Source organism: Moschus berezovskii, chromosome 16, assembly GCF_049115385.1.
Source record: "Moschus berezovskii isolate FMDL1 chromosome 16, NW_MosBer_1.0, whole genome shotgun sequence".
NCBI lineage: Eukaryota > Metazoa > Chordata > Mammalia > Artiodactyla > Moschidae > Moschus > Moschus berezovskii.
The window spans coordinates 80,544,687-80,564,812 of NC_142475.1; the positions used below are offsets into that span (position 1 = coordinate 80,544,687).

The 20,126-nt window shown below is 45.0% G+C and overlaps 1 protein-coding gene across 3 annotated transcripts in view; it reads left to right on the forward strand.

The window, feature by feature from the left end:
* PRKDC (protein kinase, DNA-activated, catalytic subunit) overlaps positions 1-20,126 on the forward strand; it is a 126,983-nt gene that overhangs the window by 8,374 nt on the left and 98,483 nt on the right. For all 3 annotated transcript variants that reach the window (XM_055432726.2, XM_055432724.2, XM_055432725.2), the window contains exons 8-25: positions 3,475-3,530; positions 3,617-3,647; positions 4,071-4,228; positions 5,466-5,612; positions 6,663-6,827; positions 7,246-7,414; positions 7,770-7,819; positions 8,615-8,740; positions 10,195-10,347; positions 11,708-11,823; positions 12,396-12,555; positions 13,234-13,320; positions 13,701-13,820; positions 14,059-14,218; positions 14,872-14,978; positions 17,151-17,241; positions 17,936-18,099; positions 18,747-18,899. In XM_055432726.2, the coding sequence (XP_055288701.2) occupies positions 3,475-3,530; positions 3,617-3,647; positions 4,071-4,228; positions 5,466-5,612; positions 6,663-6,827; positions 7,246-7,414; positions 7,770-7,819; positions 8,615-8,740; positions 10,195-10,347; positions 11,708-11,823; positions 12,396-12,555; positions 13,234-13,320; positions 13,701-13,820; positions 14,059-14,218; positions 14,872-14,978; positions 17,151-17,241; positions 17,936-18,099; positions 18,747-18,899 (2,213 nt within the window). The remainder of the gene's footprint in view (positions 1-3,474; positions 3,531-3,616; positions 3,648-4,070; positions 4,229-5,465; positions 5,613-6,662; positions 6,828-7,245; positions 7,415-7,769; positions 7,820-8,614; positions 8,741-10,194; positions 10,348-11,707; positions 11,824-12,395; positions 12,556-13,233; positions 13,321-13,700; positions 13,821-14,058; positions 14,219-14,871; positions 14,979-17,150; positions 17,242-17,935; positions 18,100-18,746; positions 18,900-20,126) is intronic.

A 20,126-nucleotide genomic window follows, 5' to 3' on the forward strand; every position in this document is an offset into this window, starting at 1 on the left:
GGCCTCCCTGTCCATCACCAACTCCCAGAGTTCACTCAAACTCATGTCCATCAAGTCGGTGATGCCATCCAGCCATCTCATTCTCTGTCGTCCCCGTCTCCTCCCACCCCCAATCCCTCCCAGCATCAGAGTCTTTTCCAGTGAGTCAACTCGTCGCATGAGGTGGCCAAAGTATTGCAGTTTCAGCTTTAGCATCAGTCCCTCCAATGAACATCCAGGATTGATCTCCTTTAGAATGGACTGGTTGGATCTCCTTGCAGTCCAAGGGACTCTCAAGAGTCTTTTCCAGCACCACAGTTCAAAAGCATCATCTTCGGCGATCAGCTTTCTTCACAGTCCAACTCTCACATCCATACATGACCATGGGAAAAACCATAGCCTTGACTAGACGGACCTTTGTTGGCAAAGTAATGTCTCTGCTTTTTAATATGCTGTCTAGGTTGGTCATAACTTTCCTTCCAAGGAGTAAGCGTCTTTTAATTTCATGGCTGCAATCAGCATCTGCAGTGATTTTGGAGCCCAAAAAAATAAAGTCTGACACTGTTTCCACTGTTTCCCCATCTTTTTCCCATGAAGTGATGGGACCAGATGCCATGATCTTTGTTTTCTGAATGTTGAGCTTCAAGCCAACCTTTTCACTCTCCTCTTTCACTTTCATCAAGAGGCTTTTGAGTTCCTCTTCACTTTCTGCAATACGGGTGGTGTCATCTGCATATCTGAGGTTATTGATATTTCTCCTGGCAGTCTTGATTTTAGCTTGTGCTTCTTCCAGCCCAGCGTTCCTCATGATGTACTCTGCATTTAAGTTAAATAAGCAGGGTGACAATATACAACCTTGACGTACTCCTTTTCCTATTTGGAGCCAGTCTGTTGTTCCATGTCCAGTTCTAACTGTTGCTTCCTGACCTGCATACAGGTTTCTCAAGAGGCAGGTCAGGTGGTCTGCTATTCCCATCTCTTTCAGAATTTTCCACAGTTTATTGTGATCCACACAGTATGAATGAAAGAAGATATTTGTAAATGATAGGTCTAATAAGGGGTTTGCCTTGGAAACTCCTTATTAGACCTATCATTTACAAATATCTCTTTTCATTCAGAAGGCTGCTTTTCTGTTTTGTTGGTGGTTTTCTTTGCCATGCAGAAGCCTTTTAGCTTGATGTAGTCGTGTGTGTTTCTGCTTTACTCTTGCCTGGAAAATCTCATGGACGGAGGAGCCTGGTAAGCTGCAGTCCATGGGGTTGCTAGGAGTCGGACACGACTGAGCAGCTTCACTTTCACTTTCATGCATTGGAGAAGGAAATTGCAACCCACTCCAGTATTCTTGCCTGGAGAATCCCAGGGACGGGGGAGCCTAGTGGGCTGCTGTCTAAGGGGTCACACAGAGTCGGACACAACTGAAGCGACTTAGCAGCAGCAGCAGCAGTGAGGTAACTGCCAGGTGGTGCCAGTGGTAAAGAATCTGCCTGCCAGTGTAGGAAATGCAAGAGATAAAGGTTTGATCCCCGGGTTGGGAAGATCCCCTGGAGTAGAAATGGCAACCCACTCTAGTGTTCTTGCCCAGGCAACCCCATGGACAGAGGAGCCTGGCAGGCTATAGGTCATGGGATCGCAGAAGAGTCAGACATGACTGAACACAGATGCATGCATGCATGAGGTAACAGATCAAAAAAAGTACTACTAAGACTGATGTCAAAGAGTACCATGTGTGTTTCTTCTAGGAGTTTTGTGGTTTCAGGTTATAGGTTTAGGTCTTTAATCCATTGGGTTTATTTTTGTGTGTGGTGTAAGAAAAGGGTTGTTTCATTCTTTTGCGTGTAGCTGTCCAGTTTTCCCACCACTGTTTATTGAAGAGGCTATCTTTTCTCCATTTTATATTCTTGCCTCCTTTGTCATAATTAACCATAAGTGTGTGGGTTTTTTTCTGTGCTTCCTATTCTGTTTCTTTGATCTATGTTTCTGTTTTTTTGGTGCCAGAACCATAATGTTTTGATTACTGTAGCTTTCCAATGTAGTTTGAAATCAGGGCACATGATGCCTCCAGCTTTGCTGTTCTTTCTCAGAGACTGTTTTGACTATTTAGAGTCATTTGTGTTTCCATTCAAATATTTTGCTTAACTGTTACAGTTCTGTGAAAAATGCCATGGATACTTTGATAGGTATTGCATTAAATTTGTCAACTGTTTTGAGGAGTGTGGACATTTTATCAAAATTAGTTCTCTCTACCTGTGAGCACAGTATACGTATGTATATTGTATGTATGTATATACGTATGTGTATTTGTGTGTATATGTATGCACATATGTGTGTATATTTGTGTGTATGCATACACGTGTGTGTATTTGTGTATGTGGTATGTATGCACATATGTGTGTTTGTGTGTATTGTATGTATGCACATGTGTATGTATATTTTTTGGGGGAAGTTACTTACCTCAGTTTTGCTCAGTTCTTTTTTTGAGATTTTGTCATCATCTTTCTTGTAGCATGACCTTTGGCCCCTGGTCCTGCCTAATTCTCTATTTGTGTTTGGTAGCTCAGTTACGTTTCTTGGTCTTTGTGTAGAAGGTGTCCTGTGGAGTCCAGGAGTGCACCTCTCCCCCTCCCCTGGACTGCCCTGGAGCTGGGCACTCCAGGAGCATCCCCTGTGGTGGGTGGGCCAACCTGGGCTCCTGGGGGCCACTGTGCTGCGGTTTCTAAGGCCTTGTTACTGCTGTGGCTGGTGCTCTGGCGTCTGGGGGCAGCCTGGGGGAGGGAACCACTTTGGGGGATGCTGGTGCTGGCTGAGGTGTTGGCAAGGCAGGGGTCACTTTGGAGGGGTCCTGGTGCAGGCCACGGGCCCGCATAAAGGGCTGGTGGGGGAGCAGCTTGGAGGAACACCAGCTGTGTTGGGTCTGCAGATGAAACCGGGTGGGGTGGGTGGTGCTGCTGGCTTAGATGGAGAGTCAGACCCTGCACCTCTTCTGGGTGCAGGGTCTCCAGCTGGGGAGCTGAGGTGGAGTCCAGACCCTGGGGTCCCAGTGCTGGGAATGGGCCTGACAGCACTGCCCTCCTCCAGGGGCCACTCCTTCTGTCTCCAGTTGTGGAAGGTCTGTCTGCTGTCTTCAGGTCATTCTCGGGGCTTTCTGCTTGTGTCTGTGATGTTGGCTCCAGATTGCTCACCTCCAGAACTGTGTGGTAGTAAGTTTGTGTTGTTTTAAGGCATAAAGTTTGTGATAATTGATTACAGTGGTGACAGGAAACTAATGTAACCAGTGCATGCATGACTGGGACTTCAGCCTTGGTCTGAGGCTAAAATTCAGGTTTTTGGTCATGTTGTGCTTATGTGACTTCAGGCAGTAGTCCTGGGTACTAGCACATTCATTAGTGGAGGAAGAGGTCCTACTGTCTCCAGCAGAACGGTGGGTTGTGAGTCTCAGGAACTTTGCCAGACACGCCTTATGCTCTGTGACAGTGGCTGCTTTCTGTCTTCCCTCAGATCCCCAGACTTCAAGAGAGATTTTTGATTTTGCATTAAAGGCAATCCGTCCTCAGGTAGGATTGAGTATTCTAATTCTTTCACAACTGAGCCTTGTGATTGTCAAACATTGATGGTAGTTTTTTTTTTTTTTTTTTAATAGATTGATCTGAAGAGATACGCCGTGCCTCTGGGTAAGATTCTACATTTAAGGAGGTTATTAGGTTGGAGTCTGAGTGGGCGTTTGCTTGTACCGTGAGTGAAAGTGGTGCTGTGGCCCCTGTGATGCTTCCTCGTGGGCACTGCTGGCAGCTCTTGGTGCTGTTTGAGATGGTCACACTAAGATTGCACCATTTCAGAAGAAATTACTTTAGAGCAATCCAGATCTTTTGATCCTACTTCTGACTTTTGTTTTGGGGGTCACTGGCTGGATTGTGGGCCTCTTGATTCAAATGGAGGATGGAGGCATCAGCTGTGAGGGGACCCCGGGCCCCTGAAGTAAGGATTCGGGGGCTTCGTGAGCACGGTTTTGGTCTGATGTGTGCCTGAAGCTTCCTGAGTTCTTTGTCCTGCCCTTTGTCATCCTGTTTTAAATACGGTGTGTTCTGTGTTTGCAGCTGGCCTGTCCTTACTCACCCTGCACGCATCTCAGTTTAGCACCTGCCTTCTAGACAACTATGCTTCTTTATTTGAAGTCCTGTCAAAGTGGTGCAGCCACATGAATGTGGAATTGAAGAAAGCTGCACACTCAGCTCTGGAGTCTTTTCTGAAACAGGTACTATGTAAAACTCTTTCTATGCAAAGACATAAATTCCAGTCTTGTGCATGAACATTTGAAAAAAAAAAAATACAAGTTGGTCCATTAGCTTCTGTAGTAATTAAAGAGAAAAGTTAGTTATCCCTCCACCACAGGAGTGGCAACAGGTTAGGAAGAAAGAAAGCTTGAAAGACATCAAGTCTGATCAGGTCCTCAGAGCCAAGGCTGGACAAGAGAGTGAGGAGGTGGGACGGAGGGAATGCTGGAGGTCAGGGCTCCCTAGCGGTGGTGCCTGGGTCAGGATGGGAGAAGGAAGGGGTGAGGGAGGGCTGGGAGTAGGGAGGTCTGGAGGTCAGGGCTCCCTGGAGGCGGTGGCTGGGTCGGCGGGGAGAGGGAGGGTGGCGGGGTCTGCTGTCCTGTTAGACAGGATGCTTGTGTCTCCGTGGCTTCTCGGCCGAGGTGAGCCCTCCTGCCCCAGGGTGTTTCCATCTAGGTTGGGTGTGGGTGCAGGGAGCCTGCAGGTGGCCTGCCATCTCCAGGTGCTGAGACCCGGGGCCTTTGTACAGGTCTGGACGCAGGCTGCAGGTCGGCAGTGTGGATGCATGTCTTGCTTCTCCCTTTGGTGATTGTCTGGCTTCTTTCCATCCTTGTCTCAGACAGTCATGGGCAGGTTGCAAGAGCTTCCTGATTCCCTTGCTGGTCTCGAGTTCTGGCAGATGTCACCGTGTATGGTGCATCGTCATCTGCTTGCTTCTCAGAGTACTTGCTTTGGCTCATGTAATTATTGTAACTTATTGTTTTGAGAAATGACACACCTTTATTTTTTTTTTTCCTGGTGGTTAGTTTTGAACCCTCTCTGTGTTCCCTCCTGGGGATCCTGTCTGTGGGTGACTGAGCTCGCCAGCCGCTGGGCCTGCCCTGCTCTGTGCCACGTGGAGTCAAAGATGAATCTAAGGACGCTTTCTGCTTCATCAGGGAGCTTTAGTCTGGAGCCTGTGTTTTGTGCATTTGTCTTCCTGTTTCTACCTCGTCTCTCTCAGTCCCTTTGTCTGGGAAGAATGCATCACGTGTAGTAAAGGCTTACTTAAGGAAGTGCCTTTTCTGAACCTGATGGAGACTAAGTGGATTGAGCAGATGTTCTTTAAAGTAATAGCTGCTGTGGACCTGTAGTAGCATGCTGATGTTGTCCCACTCGGCTGTTCCAGTCTTTTCATGTTTGGATGGATGCCTCTAAAGTGAACGTTATGTGATGCAGGTTTCCTTGTTGGTGGCACATGATGCCGAGGCGCACAGGGGCCCGCTGCGCTTCTTCATGGAGCAGTTCTACAGCATCATCAGGAACGTGGATGCCAACAGCAAGGACCTGTCCATTGCCATCCGCGGATATGGGCTCTTCGCAGGGGTATGTCTCACTTATTGACCGCTTTTAGTTTCATTTGAACGTTCAAAGGAATATACTTTAGTATGTTTTGAATAACATCTCACACTTTTGAAAATATTGTTCTTATTTGTTGTGTTGTTAATGTGTTTCTTCAGTGCTTCCTGTGTATTATCTCAAATGTTCATAACTCCCCACGAGTCCCTGTGCTTGGGTGAGGTCTGCTGGGGATACTGGGAGTCAGCATGGCTGCATCCTCCTGGAGGGGTCTATGGTTCCCACTGGCGGATTACATCTCCTGCTGTTTCTCTGTACAGATCCCCATCCGGGCTACTCCCCTGTTGTTGGGATGGAGAGTCTCTTCCAGCCCTCTGCTCACTCCTCCATCCTGATGCCTCATTTGCTTCTTCCCAGCACTCCTTTCCCCTTAAAATCTTCATCTCCACGTGTTTCCGTGGCTCGTTTATGTGAACGTAGGGCAGAGGAAATGTGTGTGAGGAGACTCAGAGGTGACCGAGAGCACGGACTTTGTATCCTCAGACCCTGAGGTCTGGCAGCAGGGACCTGTTCACTGTAGTGAGCTGGTGTAGACAGAGTATGGAGGAACAAGGGAGAGGACGCGGAACAGGCGCGTCCAGGCCTGGTCCAGGCCTGTGGGAAGGCGGGACTGGGGCCGATGTCTGAGGAGCCTTTGGGACATGTGCGGCTGGACTGTCTCCGAGTTAGGAGGGTGTGGCTGTGGGTGCCACTGCTGTGCTGTGGGGGGATTGGGCCTGTCCCTCCTCTGGGCGTCGGGCCTCTGCACAGACGGCACCTAATTGTCTGCCGTCTGCCCCTGCCAGAAATACAGGTGACAATCGGTAGGTGTTTTGTGTGTTAGTAACTATTTAGAATGTATTTACATGTTTTTCAGACAGCATCTTTCCAACGTACAGTACATTCTATATCTGTATTTCTTCTCCACTGAGAAGCTTGTTAACATTCAGTTATAATAACATGGCCTAACGAGACACCTTAGGTGCCATCACCTTGAGGTGGGTAAGGTTGATGGAGACTGGTTTTGCCTTCCTCCAGCCGTGCAAGGCGGTGAATGCCCGAGACGTGGACTTGATGTTTGTGGAGCTCATCCAGCGGTGCCGGCAGCTGTTCCTCACGGAGGCAGATGCTGCCGAGGACCACGTGTACCAGCTACCCAGCTTCCTGCAGTCTGTGGCCAGCGTCCTGCTGCACCTCGACACTGTGAGTGAGGGGGTGGCCCGCCGAACATAGGCTTGGCGAGTTTAGCCCAGGTCTTCAGCTGCTTTGCTGCAGTGGGAGTTACATACAGTCAGTTCAGGCACCGGTATGACCAAGGTGACCTCTTTAGCTAGTACCTTGTACAGTTTTTTGGTGTAGTTTTTGTCATGAAACTTGGTGGTTTGTTTCCTAAGCGGAAAAGCTATCTGTTACTCTTTTCATATTTCTGAAAGATTAGGATTGCTGCTTGAGATAGAATCGTAGCTAACATGTCATGCAGACAGTTTTACTCCACTGTGTTCAGGCAGTCCCAGCGAGGAATAAGTCCCCTAGGTAAGAAGCCGCTTCTTCGTGGATTCCGCCCCCATGTCTGCTGTGCCTGTTGTCCCAGCCCCGACCCGCATGTGTCTCGCCACCGCAGGTTCCTGAGGTGCACTCACCTGTCCTGGAGCACCTCGTGGTCATGCAGATGGACAGTTTCCCCCAGTACAGCCCCAAGATGCAGCAGGTGTGCTGCAGGGCCATTGTGCGAGTGTTCCTGGCCCTGGCGGAGAAGGGGCCCATCCTCTGGAGTTGCATTGGTGCTGTGGGTGAGTTTGGAGTTTACTCCTGAGATGATGCATGAAGAATCTTACTGTGTTGTTTGAGATAAAGAGCAGTTGCCAGATTCTTTTTTGTCTTTTGATGCCTCTTGTAGAACTGCTAATATTTTGGTGAACCAAAATCTTTTTTTCTCTAGTTTTTTTAATTTCTTCATCTTTTCCTTTTGAATCTTAATAGTCTAAAATTTGAAACTAAACATAAAAAAAGAAAGAAAAAAAATTAAAGGTATTAGCAAACTTAGAGGAAAAACCAAGAGGTACTTTATATTCAAATGGCTGTCAGTTTGTTGAGTGTTTTGTATTTTTCAGTGTAATTTTTCATTTTCATTTTTTCTTTTTTTAGTGCATCAAAGTTTAATCAGAATATGTTCTAAGCCAGTGATCCTTCAAAAGGTAAATTCTGAATCTATGCTTTGAAAATTAGTCTTTTGTCACTTTGCAAGTTAGAGATGTTGCTGGAACTTTTAGTCTGTAAATAGACAAAAGTGGCCTTTTTGATTGCCTAAAAGATTTTTTTTAATGAAGTTGTCCAATAGTATGGTTGTCACTTAAAAGAATTACCATTGCTTTCTATAGTATGTGATAGCTGTTTTCCCAAATTCTATGTTAATATTATATTCAGGTGTTTGAAATTGCAGACAAACGTGTGATTTACTTGCAATGATTGGTAATTCTTTTGGGGGAAAAAAAAATTGGCCTTTCTGTTATTAGCAATGCCTTAGATTTTGATAAGTGTAGGATGTAATAACCTATTTTTTCAGATAAATAAACTGGGTGTGAGACATCCTTAAACATAAACTTATTACTGTACCTACATTTTTACAAAAGGATATTTTCCTCTTGAAACTCTAGGATAAAATAGTATACAATGGGAGGCTTGTCTTAAGTTTACTTCAGTTAGAGAAAATAGGATGAGATGAGAGATCTGTGTGAGGAGGTGAATTATTTACAACACGTACCTTGGGTATTGTTTTGAAGCTTAGTTCGTGCATCACTATTTTGGTCCTCGAGAATGGTGACTTTTTCCCAGCATTTTTATTGTGCTTTCATAACGCGCTGTCTTCCTCAGCCACGCTGCCTTCTTCAGCCCAGGGCTCCCTTCGCTCTGAGAACGCACATCGGGAGGTCCGGCAGCGCTGCTGGTCTCCATCCCTCCTCAGCACGGCTGTCTGTCTGTTTTCCCACCAGGGAGCCGAGCCCGAGTCTGAGGACCCTGGAGTGCTGGGGGAGGTCAGGTCCGGCAAGTGGAGAGTGCCCACCTGCAGAGACTATGTGGACCTGTTCAGGAGCCTCCTGAGCTGTGACCAGACGATGGTAAACGCTGCCACTGAGAGCCACAGACGCGCTGTGGCTCCCCTGCAGGTTCCGTAGTTCACGCTGGAGACTTAATTATTGCAGAAGCGTGTTTTACTTTCAGTCAGTTTTTTCTTTTTTTTAAGTACTTCAAGTAATGTAAGGATAAAATGAGACTTGACAAAAAATCAAATTAGAGGAGCAAAGTCATAGAACTCATTTGAAACTAATGAGTAGTTGTAGCCAAGTCCTCATTTTGGCTTGAGAAACCGCATACAAGGTAACAGAAATGTGGCCGTATTATCATGGTAGGAGAGCTCTCTCTATTTGTTTAAGGTGATGTGATAGGATGAAGACGGGTGCACAGTTCTGTCACCGTTAGAACCACCCCTCCGGCTTCCTGTGGTGCTGGCAGGTGTTTCTGCAGTATCCACTCCAAGCCAGGTTGGTCACCATTTCACATAGTCTCTGACAGAGCATGGGTATTCTAGGAAAAGAAGTTTTTGTCGGTAGATGGTTCCGGTCCTGTGAACAGCCTCAGGAGTTTTTCATATTAAGGTATTGGTAAAGTAGTATAGCAGTGTTAATTTTACTTAAAATGTTTTTTATATTTAATATTATGTATATTTTGAGGTTAAGTTCCGTAGACTGTTTTCAGTGAAGACAGCGTAACTGGTCTATGTTTTTGGAATGGTTGAATATTTCACTTTGAAAGAAATTAATAGATTATAGTGCTTTTCAGTCCCTTCTGAGGATAGATTATATTTATACGTATCTATTTGTGCACGTGTATATGAGTACGTGTGTGTTTACAAGTGCACATGTATATACGTTCATGCATGTGCATTTGCATAGATATACAGAACGTGTGTATATAGTGTATGGATGTGTGTATACACACACTGCGTGTGTATATTCTGTCCCTCAGTCATGTCCAGCTCTTTGCAACTCCATGGGCTGTAGCCCACCAGGCTCCTCTGTCCATGGGATTCTCCAGGCAAGCACACTGGAGTGGGTTGCCATGTCCTCCTCCAGGGGATCTTCCCCACCCAGAGATTGAAACCACATCTCTGACATCCCCTGCATTGGTCGGCGGATTCTTTGCCACTGAGCCACCAAGGAGGCATCTCTCGAGTCTCTCTCTCTCTCACACACACACACACACACACACACACACACACATTAATGGAGTAAATACTTGGACGAGGTTGGCCTAAACCTTCTCACTCACTACTGTTTATGTGTGTTACATGACTGTGTAAGTCATGTCAGACTGAAATGGTATTGTCCTAATAATTAGAAAAGTGTCTGTATTTTATGGCTTGAAAATTAGAGGTAAGTCTGCTCTAGTTTACACAAGTGTTTCCATAATACCTAATTACAAGTGTATGTCTTCATGTGTCATAATACTGATTTAATACTGGGACTGATACTGTTTTGTGCAGCATTTTGAAGTTTATTTTCTTTACTTTCAGGATTCTCTCTTAGCAGATGAAGCATTTGTCTTTGTGAATTCCTCCCTTCAAAGTCTGAATCGTTTGCTATATGATGAATTTGTAAAATCAGTTTTGAAGATTGTTGAAAAACTGGATCTTACACTGGAAAAGCAGAATGTTGGGGAACAAGAGGTTAGAAGATGTTGTCAGTAGCAATTTTGCATCATTTTTGTACCAGTTCTGTCTGCATGCTACAGTATTCAGGAGCAAATCTTACATTTGCAGAGGATGGCAGGAAATTTTGGTTTATAAGCATTAATATGTGTCATTGATACTTTTCTATTGATATTTGAATTGCCCAGTGTGCAGAATATATTCTGTATTAGATTGTTCAAGAAGTAATTTATATGTTTAATAAGTTAAAGCAACTTTTTGGAAAAAGTTGTTGGGAGGATTAGGTCTCTTGACTTAGCTACAGTAGAGACTAATCTCATTTTGTGTAGAGGCGGCTTTTTGCAGAGGGTCTGGGCACCCTGGTGCTTCTCTGATTTATAGCCAGGGGGACTCCAGGCTCTGGAGACAGTAGAAGGGAGGGCAGGAAAGACCACCCCTCCCACGTTTCTGCACCATTTTTCTGGCTGGGCTCAAAGATCAGACTGAGCATGAGATTGCTAGCTTGGAGCTGCTGTCCTCTCTGAGGAGACAGCAGACTCAGGTAGTGAGACTGTCATCTAAGGTAGTTTGTTTCTGAGTCCAGTGGTTCCTGGAATCAAGTTTGCATGTTGGCTTCCACGGCTGAGGCCGTGTGGTCAGGGTCCTGCAGGAGCAGAGCCCTGGCCTTGGCTGCACTCGTCAGGGCCAAGTTTTTGCGCTGGTTGTCGGGGCCATCGAGGGATGGCCTGTCGCTCTTTAGGCTTTTTATTTATTCACATCTAAAGTAATTTCATTAGCAGACATGCTCACTCCCTGAGATGGTCGGCCATATGTCTGCGTGCAGAGCACCCGCCCTAGTCTCTGTGTCTCTGCTCCCCTGCACCCCACCACCGGGTCACTGTCTTCTCTGTTGGTGTTGGCCGGGACATGCCTGGTCTCCAGCCTTACCCTCCTTCCTGCCTGTTTGACATTTTCACCTGGATCTGAAACACAGGTTGAATGTGTTTATGTTTTACGGCTGGTCCTCTGTTTCTCATTTTGAAATCTTGTCACTACTGATAACTGTCTGTGTTTTGAGGTTCTGCCTCTGTCTGGGCACTGTGGCTCCTGTGAGAAGTTGTGCCACCCCCCACCCCCAACCCCGATCTTTCTGTGTTTGCACTTTTATTCCTCCTTATCCCATCCCTTGTGGCCTCCCGTGTAGCATGTTCTGAGGGTTCTGTCATTTTTATCTGACTGTGAGCTTTGGGCCCATCTCTGCCTCCTCGCTGTTGCATTCCTTGCTCAAAGCCTCACCCGTGTCTGTGGGTCACTTGCTGAGCGTGTCTGTGGGTCACTTGCTGAGTCATTTGTTGAATGACTGAACAGTACCGTGTTTTTGGTGCAACTGATTTTTAAGGATGAAAACAAAGCTGGTGGCATTTGGGTGATCCCGACCTCAGATCCAGCTGCTAACCTGCATCCTGCGAAACCCAAAGACTTCTCCGCTTTCATCAATCTGGTGGAGTTCTGCAGGTATTCATAAAGTTCTGTGTACTTAAGAGTAGATACTGTCAATTGTTGGCTGTGACATAGGAGAACCACTTATGTAGATATAAGAAATGAAATAGTAGGACTTAAAATCTAAAATAGCTTATATGAAATTTTAAAATAGATCTAATAGCTGTTGAAATTTTTTTTTTTAATTGTATTTAAAAGATCCTCAGGTAAGGACAGTAGGGGGCTTCCCTGGTGACTCAGACAGTAAAGAATCTGTCTGTCTATGCGGGAGACAGGGGTTCAGTCCCTGGGTTGGGAAGATCCCCTGGGAAGGAAATGGCAACCTATGCCAGTATTCTTGCCTGGAGAATCCCATGGACAGAGGAGCCTGACAGGCTACAGTCCATGGGGTTGCAGAGAACTGGACATGAGTGAGCGACTGAGCACAGAACACAGCACAGCAGAGAAAATAAGGAGTACAGATACACCTGAAAGTGGTGCATAATGGAATCACAGATTTTTTTTGTTATATCACTTTTAATTTTAAAGCGAAGTGAAAATAGTATGTGATGAGGATTTCATCATAAGCTTTAAATCTGTTTTTACAGGGAGATTCTTCCTGAGAAACATGTAGAGTTTTTTGGGCCGTGGGTGCATTCCTTCTCATATCAGTTAATTCTGCAGTCTACACGGTTGCCACTCATTAGTGGTTTCTACAAACTGCTTTCTCTTGCTGTGAGAAATGCCAAGAAAATAAAGTATTTTGAGGTAAGTGTTTTTTGAGCGACATTGAATATTCCTGTGTATTTTAGATTGCATGAGTGTGTATAAATACATTCTAAAATATGATATTGTACAGCATATTGCAGTTTTAAAGTCTACTGCTTTTATTATTTGTATTTTGAAAAACTGATGTGAGTGGCAGTTGGATGACACTGTTTATAAGTTTAATGGGGAATTTTCCGATCTGACTGGTGAGCATCTGGCTGGTGACGTGAGCTCTACAGAGGTTCTGATGTGTGCATGGCACCAGGACCCACCTGCAGCATCACTGGTGCCCTTTCCATTTTCACATCATCGGAGCCTCTGGGCCACAGAGGCTGCCCGTGCCCAGGCTGCCCAGGGATCTGGTGGCTCCTAAGGTTGGAGAGTGGCCGTGTCAGTGTCCAGGGGCTCTAGTTGTGAACAGTGTCTCAGCTCACAGGCATGCACGTCAGATGACCGGCACGGGGAGTGGACTTGGGGCCCTGGCTCCTGGCCAGCCAGCCCCCTCCCACCTCACGTGTGCTTCCTCATGGGCCTCTGCCTGAAGTGTCTCCCTCTCTGCATGAGGCCTCAGCAGAGTGAGAATGGGTCCCCTCACAAAGACCAGTGGGAACCGCCAGGTTAGGACATGGGACTATCTGGTTATCATTCCCTGAGCTCATTGCCTCTTTTATCTGTTAGGGCGTTGGTCCAAAGAGTCAGAAACCGTCTCCTGAGGATCCAGAGAAGCATTCCTGCTTTGCTTTGTTTGCAAAATTTGGTAAAGAGGTAACTTTCAGAAGATTTATCCAGTCTTATCATATATTATTTAAAGATGAAATGGGTTGCTTAATCCACGTGGAGGTGGAGGTGAAAACACTGGCAGAGAAAGTCACTGCGCTTCCGAAGTCCCCTGAGGTTTCTTACAATAATTTTAATGATGACGACTCAGGGTCTATAGATTCTTTAGCTTTTCCACATGGTGGGAATTAAGTACTCAACACATGAACTTTTCTTGGAGATAAGTGTTTAATTTTTAATGATCCTGGTCATGTCAAAGGCCACGTGATCATTTTTTGTATTTGCAAATCAGATGTCTCATAGTCAGTGGTGGAACTGAAGGCTGTATTCAGGTGCATAGCACTGACCTTCTTGTCTTTCCTGCTCAGGTGTCAGTTAAGATGAAGCAGTACAAAGATGAACTCCTGGCCTCCTGTTTGACCTTTGTCCTATCCCTGCCACATGACATCATCACACTTGATGTCAGAGCCTACGTCCCCGCATTGCAGGTGGGCACATCACTCGTGGGGGTCGTGGTCCCTGAGAAACGTGGCAGTAACAGCGGCACTCACGTCAGAACCCCATCCCCACCCCTCGCCAACATCCTGCATGGTCGGGTCTTCCTGAGGGGGCTTCAGTGCCCCTTCTCTCCATTCCGCATGGTTCTGACAGAGGAAAGGCTTGTCATTTAAGAAGCTCTCTCAGTACTGAATTCCTGGTGTTCATTACATTTGTCCTCATGTGCAGATGGCTTTTAAACTGGGCCTGAGCTATGCCCCCCTGGCAGAAGCCGGCCTGAATGCCCTGGAAGAATGGTCCGTTTATATCTGCAAACATGTAATTCAACCCTATTATAAGGATATTCTGCCTAGCCTTGATGGATATCTGAAAACTTCAGCTTTATCAGGTAATGTATAGCAGACTTTTGATGTGTATCTTAAAATGGTAATGTAATAAATGTGTTGGTATCTCTACATATTTTTCATTCAAAATATGTTTGGTTGGTATTTTTGTAATCTTTCCAATCCATTTCAGTATAATTGGACATAAGTATAACTGAGGTATTAAAACTACTTATAGGTTACTTACTCATGTATATCCTAGCAAAATTTATAAAATCTGCAAGGAAAAGAACTCTTAAACATCTTGAATTTCTTATAGATTCTAATTTATTGTCTTGCAAAGAAACTCTTGTTTAATAAATCAAGCAGGGATTAAAACTATAAAAAAAATCCAATAGTAAAGTTATATTTTGACCTAATTTCACCTGATTTTTATTGGTTTTTCAAATGTGACTGATTTAGTACAGCGTTGGGAGTAGAGTCCTAGCCACTGACCCACCAGGGAAGTCCCTCCAAGAAACTGTTTCTTTTCATTGGTAGTGGTGTTTAAAACTGAGACAACCACTGTTAATAATTTTTTTCTAGAAATTTCACTTTTAATCGTACTTTAAATTAGGATTTTACTGTCTCTGTAGGGTAGTCTGGTGTCTTTCCCCTTATGTTTATTAACTAAACGAATGAGTGCTGTTTAAAATTGACTTCTGTTTACCATTCACAGATGAGACCCAGAGTAACTGGGAAGTGTCGGCACTTTCTCGGGCTGTCCAGAAAGGATTTACCAAAGACGTGTCAAAGCATCTGAAACGGGCAAAGAACATTTCATCTGTAAGAGGCCCTTGTATTTTTTTTACCTTAAATAATACTCTTGCCTGGAGAATCCCATGGACGGAGGAGCCTGGTAGGCTGTGGTCCATGGGGTCGCTACGAGTCGGACATGACCGAATGGCTTCACTTTCACTTTTCACTTTCACACATTGGAGAGGGAAATGGCAACCCACTCCAGTGTTCTTGCCTGGAGAATCCCAGGGACGGGGGAGCCTGGTGGGCTGCCGTCTATGGGGTCACACAGAGTCGGACACGACTGAAGTGACTTAGCAGCAGCAGCAGTGGAGAGACCAGATTCTGATGCTCATGAGTAGCAAAAATCTTCATTTAAAATATCATTGTTACACATAAATTTGTGTACAGTGTGAAAGTAATTTCAGTATATGTTTAGTGATAAAAATGTAAACCGTGTTAACATGTAAACCGTGTTATTGTCTTGATCTTGTTCTTTTGTTTGGAATGAGCAGTTGCCACACTGATATGGATGTACAAGATTGCCTCATTTACTGATTGAAATAGGTCATTTTGTTGAGTTTAGTTCTTGGCAGTTTTTATGTTTTTTTCCCAGTGATAATTTCTTGAGACCGGTTTTTATAGATGTGGCATATAATGTAACAGATAAAAATGATGTAAATAGAGAAAACTGAGTAAGTATAACTTAATATCTAGAACTGGTATTGCAAGCTTTTAGGAAGTTTGCTCTGATCTCATTATTTTTGACAGTTTTTGTTATAGCATAAGAAATTCATTTATTTCTTTTTTAAATTTTTACTTATTTTTCGCTGTGCTGGGTCTTTGTTGCTGCAAGGGCCTTTCTCTACTTGTGGCGAGTGGGGGCTACTCTCTTGACAGCTTTTGATTGGGAGACTTGAAAGAAACTAGAAGTGGTGTCTAAAGGTTTTAAATTATTTTATCACACTGAGGTAAAGGAAGATAAAGTTTCTTGAGAATATCTCTAGTTTTGCATGTTTCCTTATACACACAGGGCCCTGGGGTCCCAGAGTGCGAGGCCAGAACTGTTTTCACTCGTGATGTTTGCACTGTGCAGTGGTGGGTGGTGCTGTTGGTTCCTTTAAGCTTCACGAAGCTGTGACCCTTGAGCACACATGATGTATCATCCCACATGCTGGGGCAGAGGGTTGTCCTCAGGGAGCATCTAGCAGCCACCTCTCCCGTGAGCACCAGTTACTGGAAGCGTGGCAACGGACTCCTGGCTGTTCAGTGTCTGGCCGACGTTTTCTCTGGAATAGAGAGAGGCCCTGTCACTTCAGGAGCACCCCTGAGAATCTTTGTTGCCAGTGAACCAGTATCTCCAGATGAGCAGTACATTGTGTTCCTAAAGCGAGTATAAGATAAGCCAGTGGATTGTACTGTAATAGACTGCATAAACTTCCCTGATGTGGGCTCACTCTCCACATTGTAACTAACCTTTAAGAAACTACTACTTCAGTTTTGGAATAGTATCAAAGAAAACCCTAGTTACCTAGAAAAACTATGAAGTCCTCCTCCCTTTTCCAGTCACAGCCCAGGAGTCTGTCACAGACGCAAAATGTGAACAGTACCACTTGCCTGAGGTTGTTTATTTGAAATATATCCTTAGTTTTCCTAAAAGTAAGTCATTTGTTAACATGTCATGGGTTCAGTGTTTTTAAATAAAATGATAAGTATTTAAATAGTGAAAAATGAAAGTGTTAGTCGCTCAGTTGTGCTGACTTTTTGCAAGTTCATGGGCTGTAGCCTACCAGGCTACTCTGTCCAAGGGATTTTCCAGGCAAGAATATTGGAGTGGGTTGCCATGCCCTCTACCAGGGAATCTTCCCAACCCAGGGATTGAACCTGGGTCTCCCTCATTGCAAGCAGACTCTTTAGTCTCTGAGCCACCAGGGAAGCTAAGTTTTAACAAGATAAATACTGGTAAATACAGCTCACATTAACAGAAGCTCTGTGGAAATCAGTACTTTTTAAGGGTATAAGGACTCCCGAAACAGGAACTACTGACCTAGAAAATGGACATTGGCTGCAAAAGTGGAAAAACTGTGGCTTCTTTTCATGATTTTGCAGTAAAATGACGGCAGTGCCGTGTAGGATTATAAGGAGACGTTGAGGGCATCAGCGGTAGAGAGGGTCTTTCTTTGAGCTCAGGGTTGTTTCTCGTTGTCACCACATTTGCAGAATGAAGCCCTGTCCTTAGAAGAAACACGGGTTCGAGTCGTGCAAGTACTTGGCCGTCTCGGGGGACAGATCAACAAAAGCCTGCTAACAGGTGACGTTTCCTGAAAGTAACTCAACCCCTGAGACATGTGGGCCCCTCAGCTGAAAGCCCACAGGTCACGGTGTCTTCTGCTACTTGCTCCCGTGTGTCATTTATGTCTTTCAAGTAAGATTTTGAAGAACTGTACTTTGTCTAATGGAGTGAATGCTTCCACCATGCCCTGAAGCCTGTGGGTTCCTTTCTTCAGGGTCTGGCATTTGTTCATTTTTTAATCAGAGTCTAGCTGGATAGGCCTTTATGTTAAACACCGTGTCAGGAATTCAGAGTTATCTTTTTGAATACTAATATTCTTAATGTTTGGATATTTTTAGGTTGTTTTTGATCAGAATTAGTGTTTTTTGATGAGTAAAAATTTGTATTTTTAGTTTTAAAATTTCATCCTAAATATACTGGTGATTTTGGCATTTCAGCAGTTAGAACATCTGTTAGAAAAATATGTGTTATAATAATGAAAGTTTGTTCGTTTATTATTTTTTCACAGAAGAGTAACTTAACTGAAATTGAAAATTGAACATTCCAGACTATTAGACTTGTTTAAAAAGAATTTGACCTTCAGTCAGATTAGAAACAGTGTGTGATGGTTTCTGATGTTGCTGCCGCGTGTGTGTGATAAACAGAGCAGGAGGGGGTGGGCCAGGGCCGTCCCGGTGCAGGGAGGAGGGACTGACCGGCATCTCTCCTACAGCGGCGTCCCCCGAGGAGCGGGCCAGGGGCTGTGTGGCTTGGGACCGAGAGAGGAGGCTCAGCTTCGCAGTGCCCTTCGTGGACATGAAGCCCGTCATTCACCTGGACCTGTTCCTGCCGCGTGTCACAGAGCTGGCGCTCTCGGCTGGTGACAGACACACCAAGGTGCTCACTCGTCACTCACCATGGCAACTCACGTGTGCTCCTTAGGAGACACGTGTTGTGTTTCCTGGGCTTTGTGTTTTCTCTAGCTTAGTGATGGGGAAACTGCTCAGAAGTCGGTATCCTTGGAAAATGGAAATTAAACCTAAAGAACCTGAATAGATGGTAAAACGTTAACATACTGGAATTCTTCACAGTAGAAAACTCAGTGCACAGGGTGTTGAAAAGTGATTTTTCAGTCTGTGCTTGATTCTCTATTCAACTTGGGAGATTCAAAACAGGTGATCTCAAGTTTTTCTATTAATTTGTACATTTCCACATTTTGTTCATTAAAAATAGATTTTCTAGAAGTAAGAGTTAAAGCGTGCTCACAAATGGAGCAGTGTTCTGTGATACGGCACCATGGGACTGTGTCTCTTATGAATGTGTTAGTCCCAGTGTCTGGATCTTTTACATCTCAGTTATCAGCTCTTGGCTCCAGAGCAGAGTGAACAGAAGCGTTAATGTTATACAACAGGAAGTATTGCTTAACGTTAGTTCATATATGGGTGGGATAGTTATCTGCTGCACAGGTTTTCCTTTTTAAAGGGCTGTGTTCTGTAGCATTTCAACATGTTCTTGACCTTTGTTGGACCCTTGGCCTGTTTCAGGTTGCGGCCTGTGAACTTCTGCACAGCGTGGTTATGTTTATGCTGGGAAAAGCCACTCAGATGCCCGACAGTGGCGAGGGCCCCCCACCCATGTACCAGCTCTATAAGCGCACATTTCCTGTGCTGCTTCGACTGGCGTGTGACGTAGACCAGGTCAGTGCATGATCATGAATTTGAAACAGTTATAGAATTTGGAAAAATGTTGCGTTGGGTCCAGTGATCATCTCAGCTTGTTGCATATTGGGACAACTCTTAACATCCTTGAAACCTGCTGCCCGGCGCTGCCCTCCTACCTTTGGATAGGACCTGGGACTAAGGACTTCTCAAAGCCCCCCCTAAACATGTGCCGCGGGGTTTGGAAAGAGTCCCTGCTGTGGCACCTGAGGCTCTGTGACGTCTGCGCTCATGGTCTTGCACGGAGGGGCGGTGGGGGAAGCCGTGGCCAACAGTCGGGGCTCGGAGATACTGGCAGGGTGCCCTTTCCTTGTGGCTTTGTGGACAGGAACACAGCCTTTGCTGCTGGGACACAGAAAACATTCAAGTTCTCACTTCACTTTGTGAAGCTATAGAGGGTTCACACATAAAAAAGAAAATGAAAAACCCACTTATAAACATGGATGGAAAGTCCCTTGGAATATTTGAACCAGTGCAGTCCAGCAGTGCAGTAAGATACACTGTGATTAAATCGAATTTGGGGGTAAAACTAGAAATTTACCGCAGTAGATTTTGTTAGTGATGATTCTCTCCATATGGGCCAGAAAGATACTTGTGTTGGTAAGCCAGGAGTAGTTTACTTTTGCCTTTAAAATGAGGAAGAGAGTTTACCTTAATGACACAGTTGGGTCGCCCCCAGCCTTGAAGCACTGTGCTGCCTCTGTTTGGGCCGAGGTTGAGATATGGTGAGATGTGACTCTCCATCCAGCACAGGGCCTGTGGGTGGCCCATTCTCAGAACGGCTTCACGTGTGTCTAGGAATTTATTTGCGGGGGTTGCTGTCTGTGTCTCTCATCAGCCCACGTGGTCCCTGACGGCACGGATGCCAGAGAAAGGAAGAAAGAAGTTCTATTTTTGAATACAGTTTGTAAAAACTCTGGAAAGTTCAGATGTTAACCGATAAATCTAAGAATCAATGAAGGTGAAAGCTGATAAATTACAAAATAGGACTCTCATATATCAGTGTTTTAATATAGCTCATATTTTAGTATTAACCCCTTGGAAAATGTGTCTACAGTATGCTGTTCATAACAGCATCAAAGAATATAGGGAAGCATCTAGGGGGAGTTCCCTGGTGGCCTGTTGGACAGATTCCAGACTTTCAGTGCTATGGTGCAGGTCAGTCCCTGGGCAGAGAACTGAGCTTCTGCAGGCCACATGGTGTGG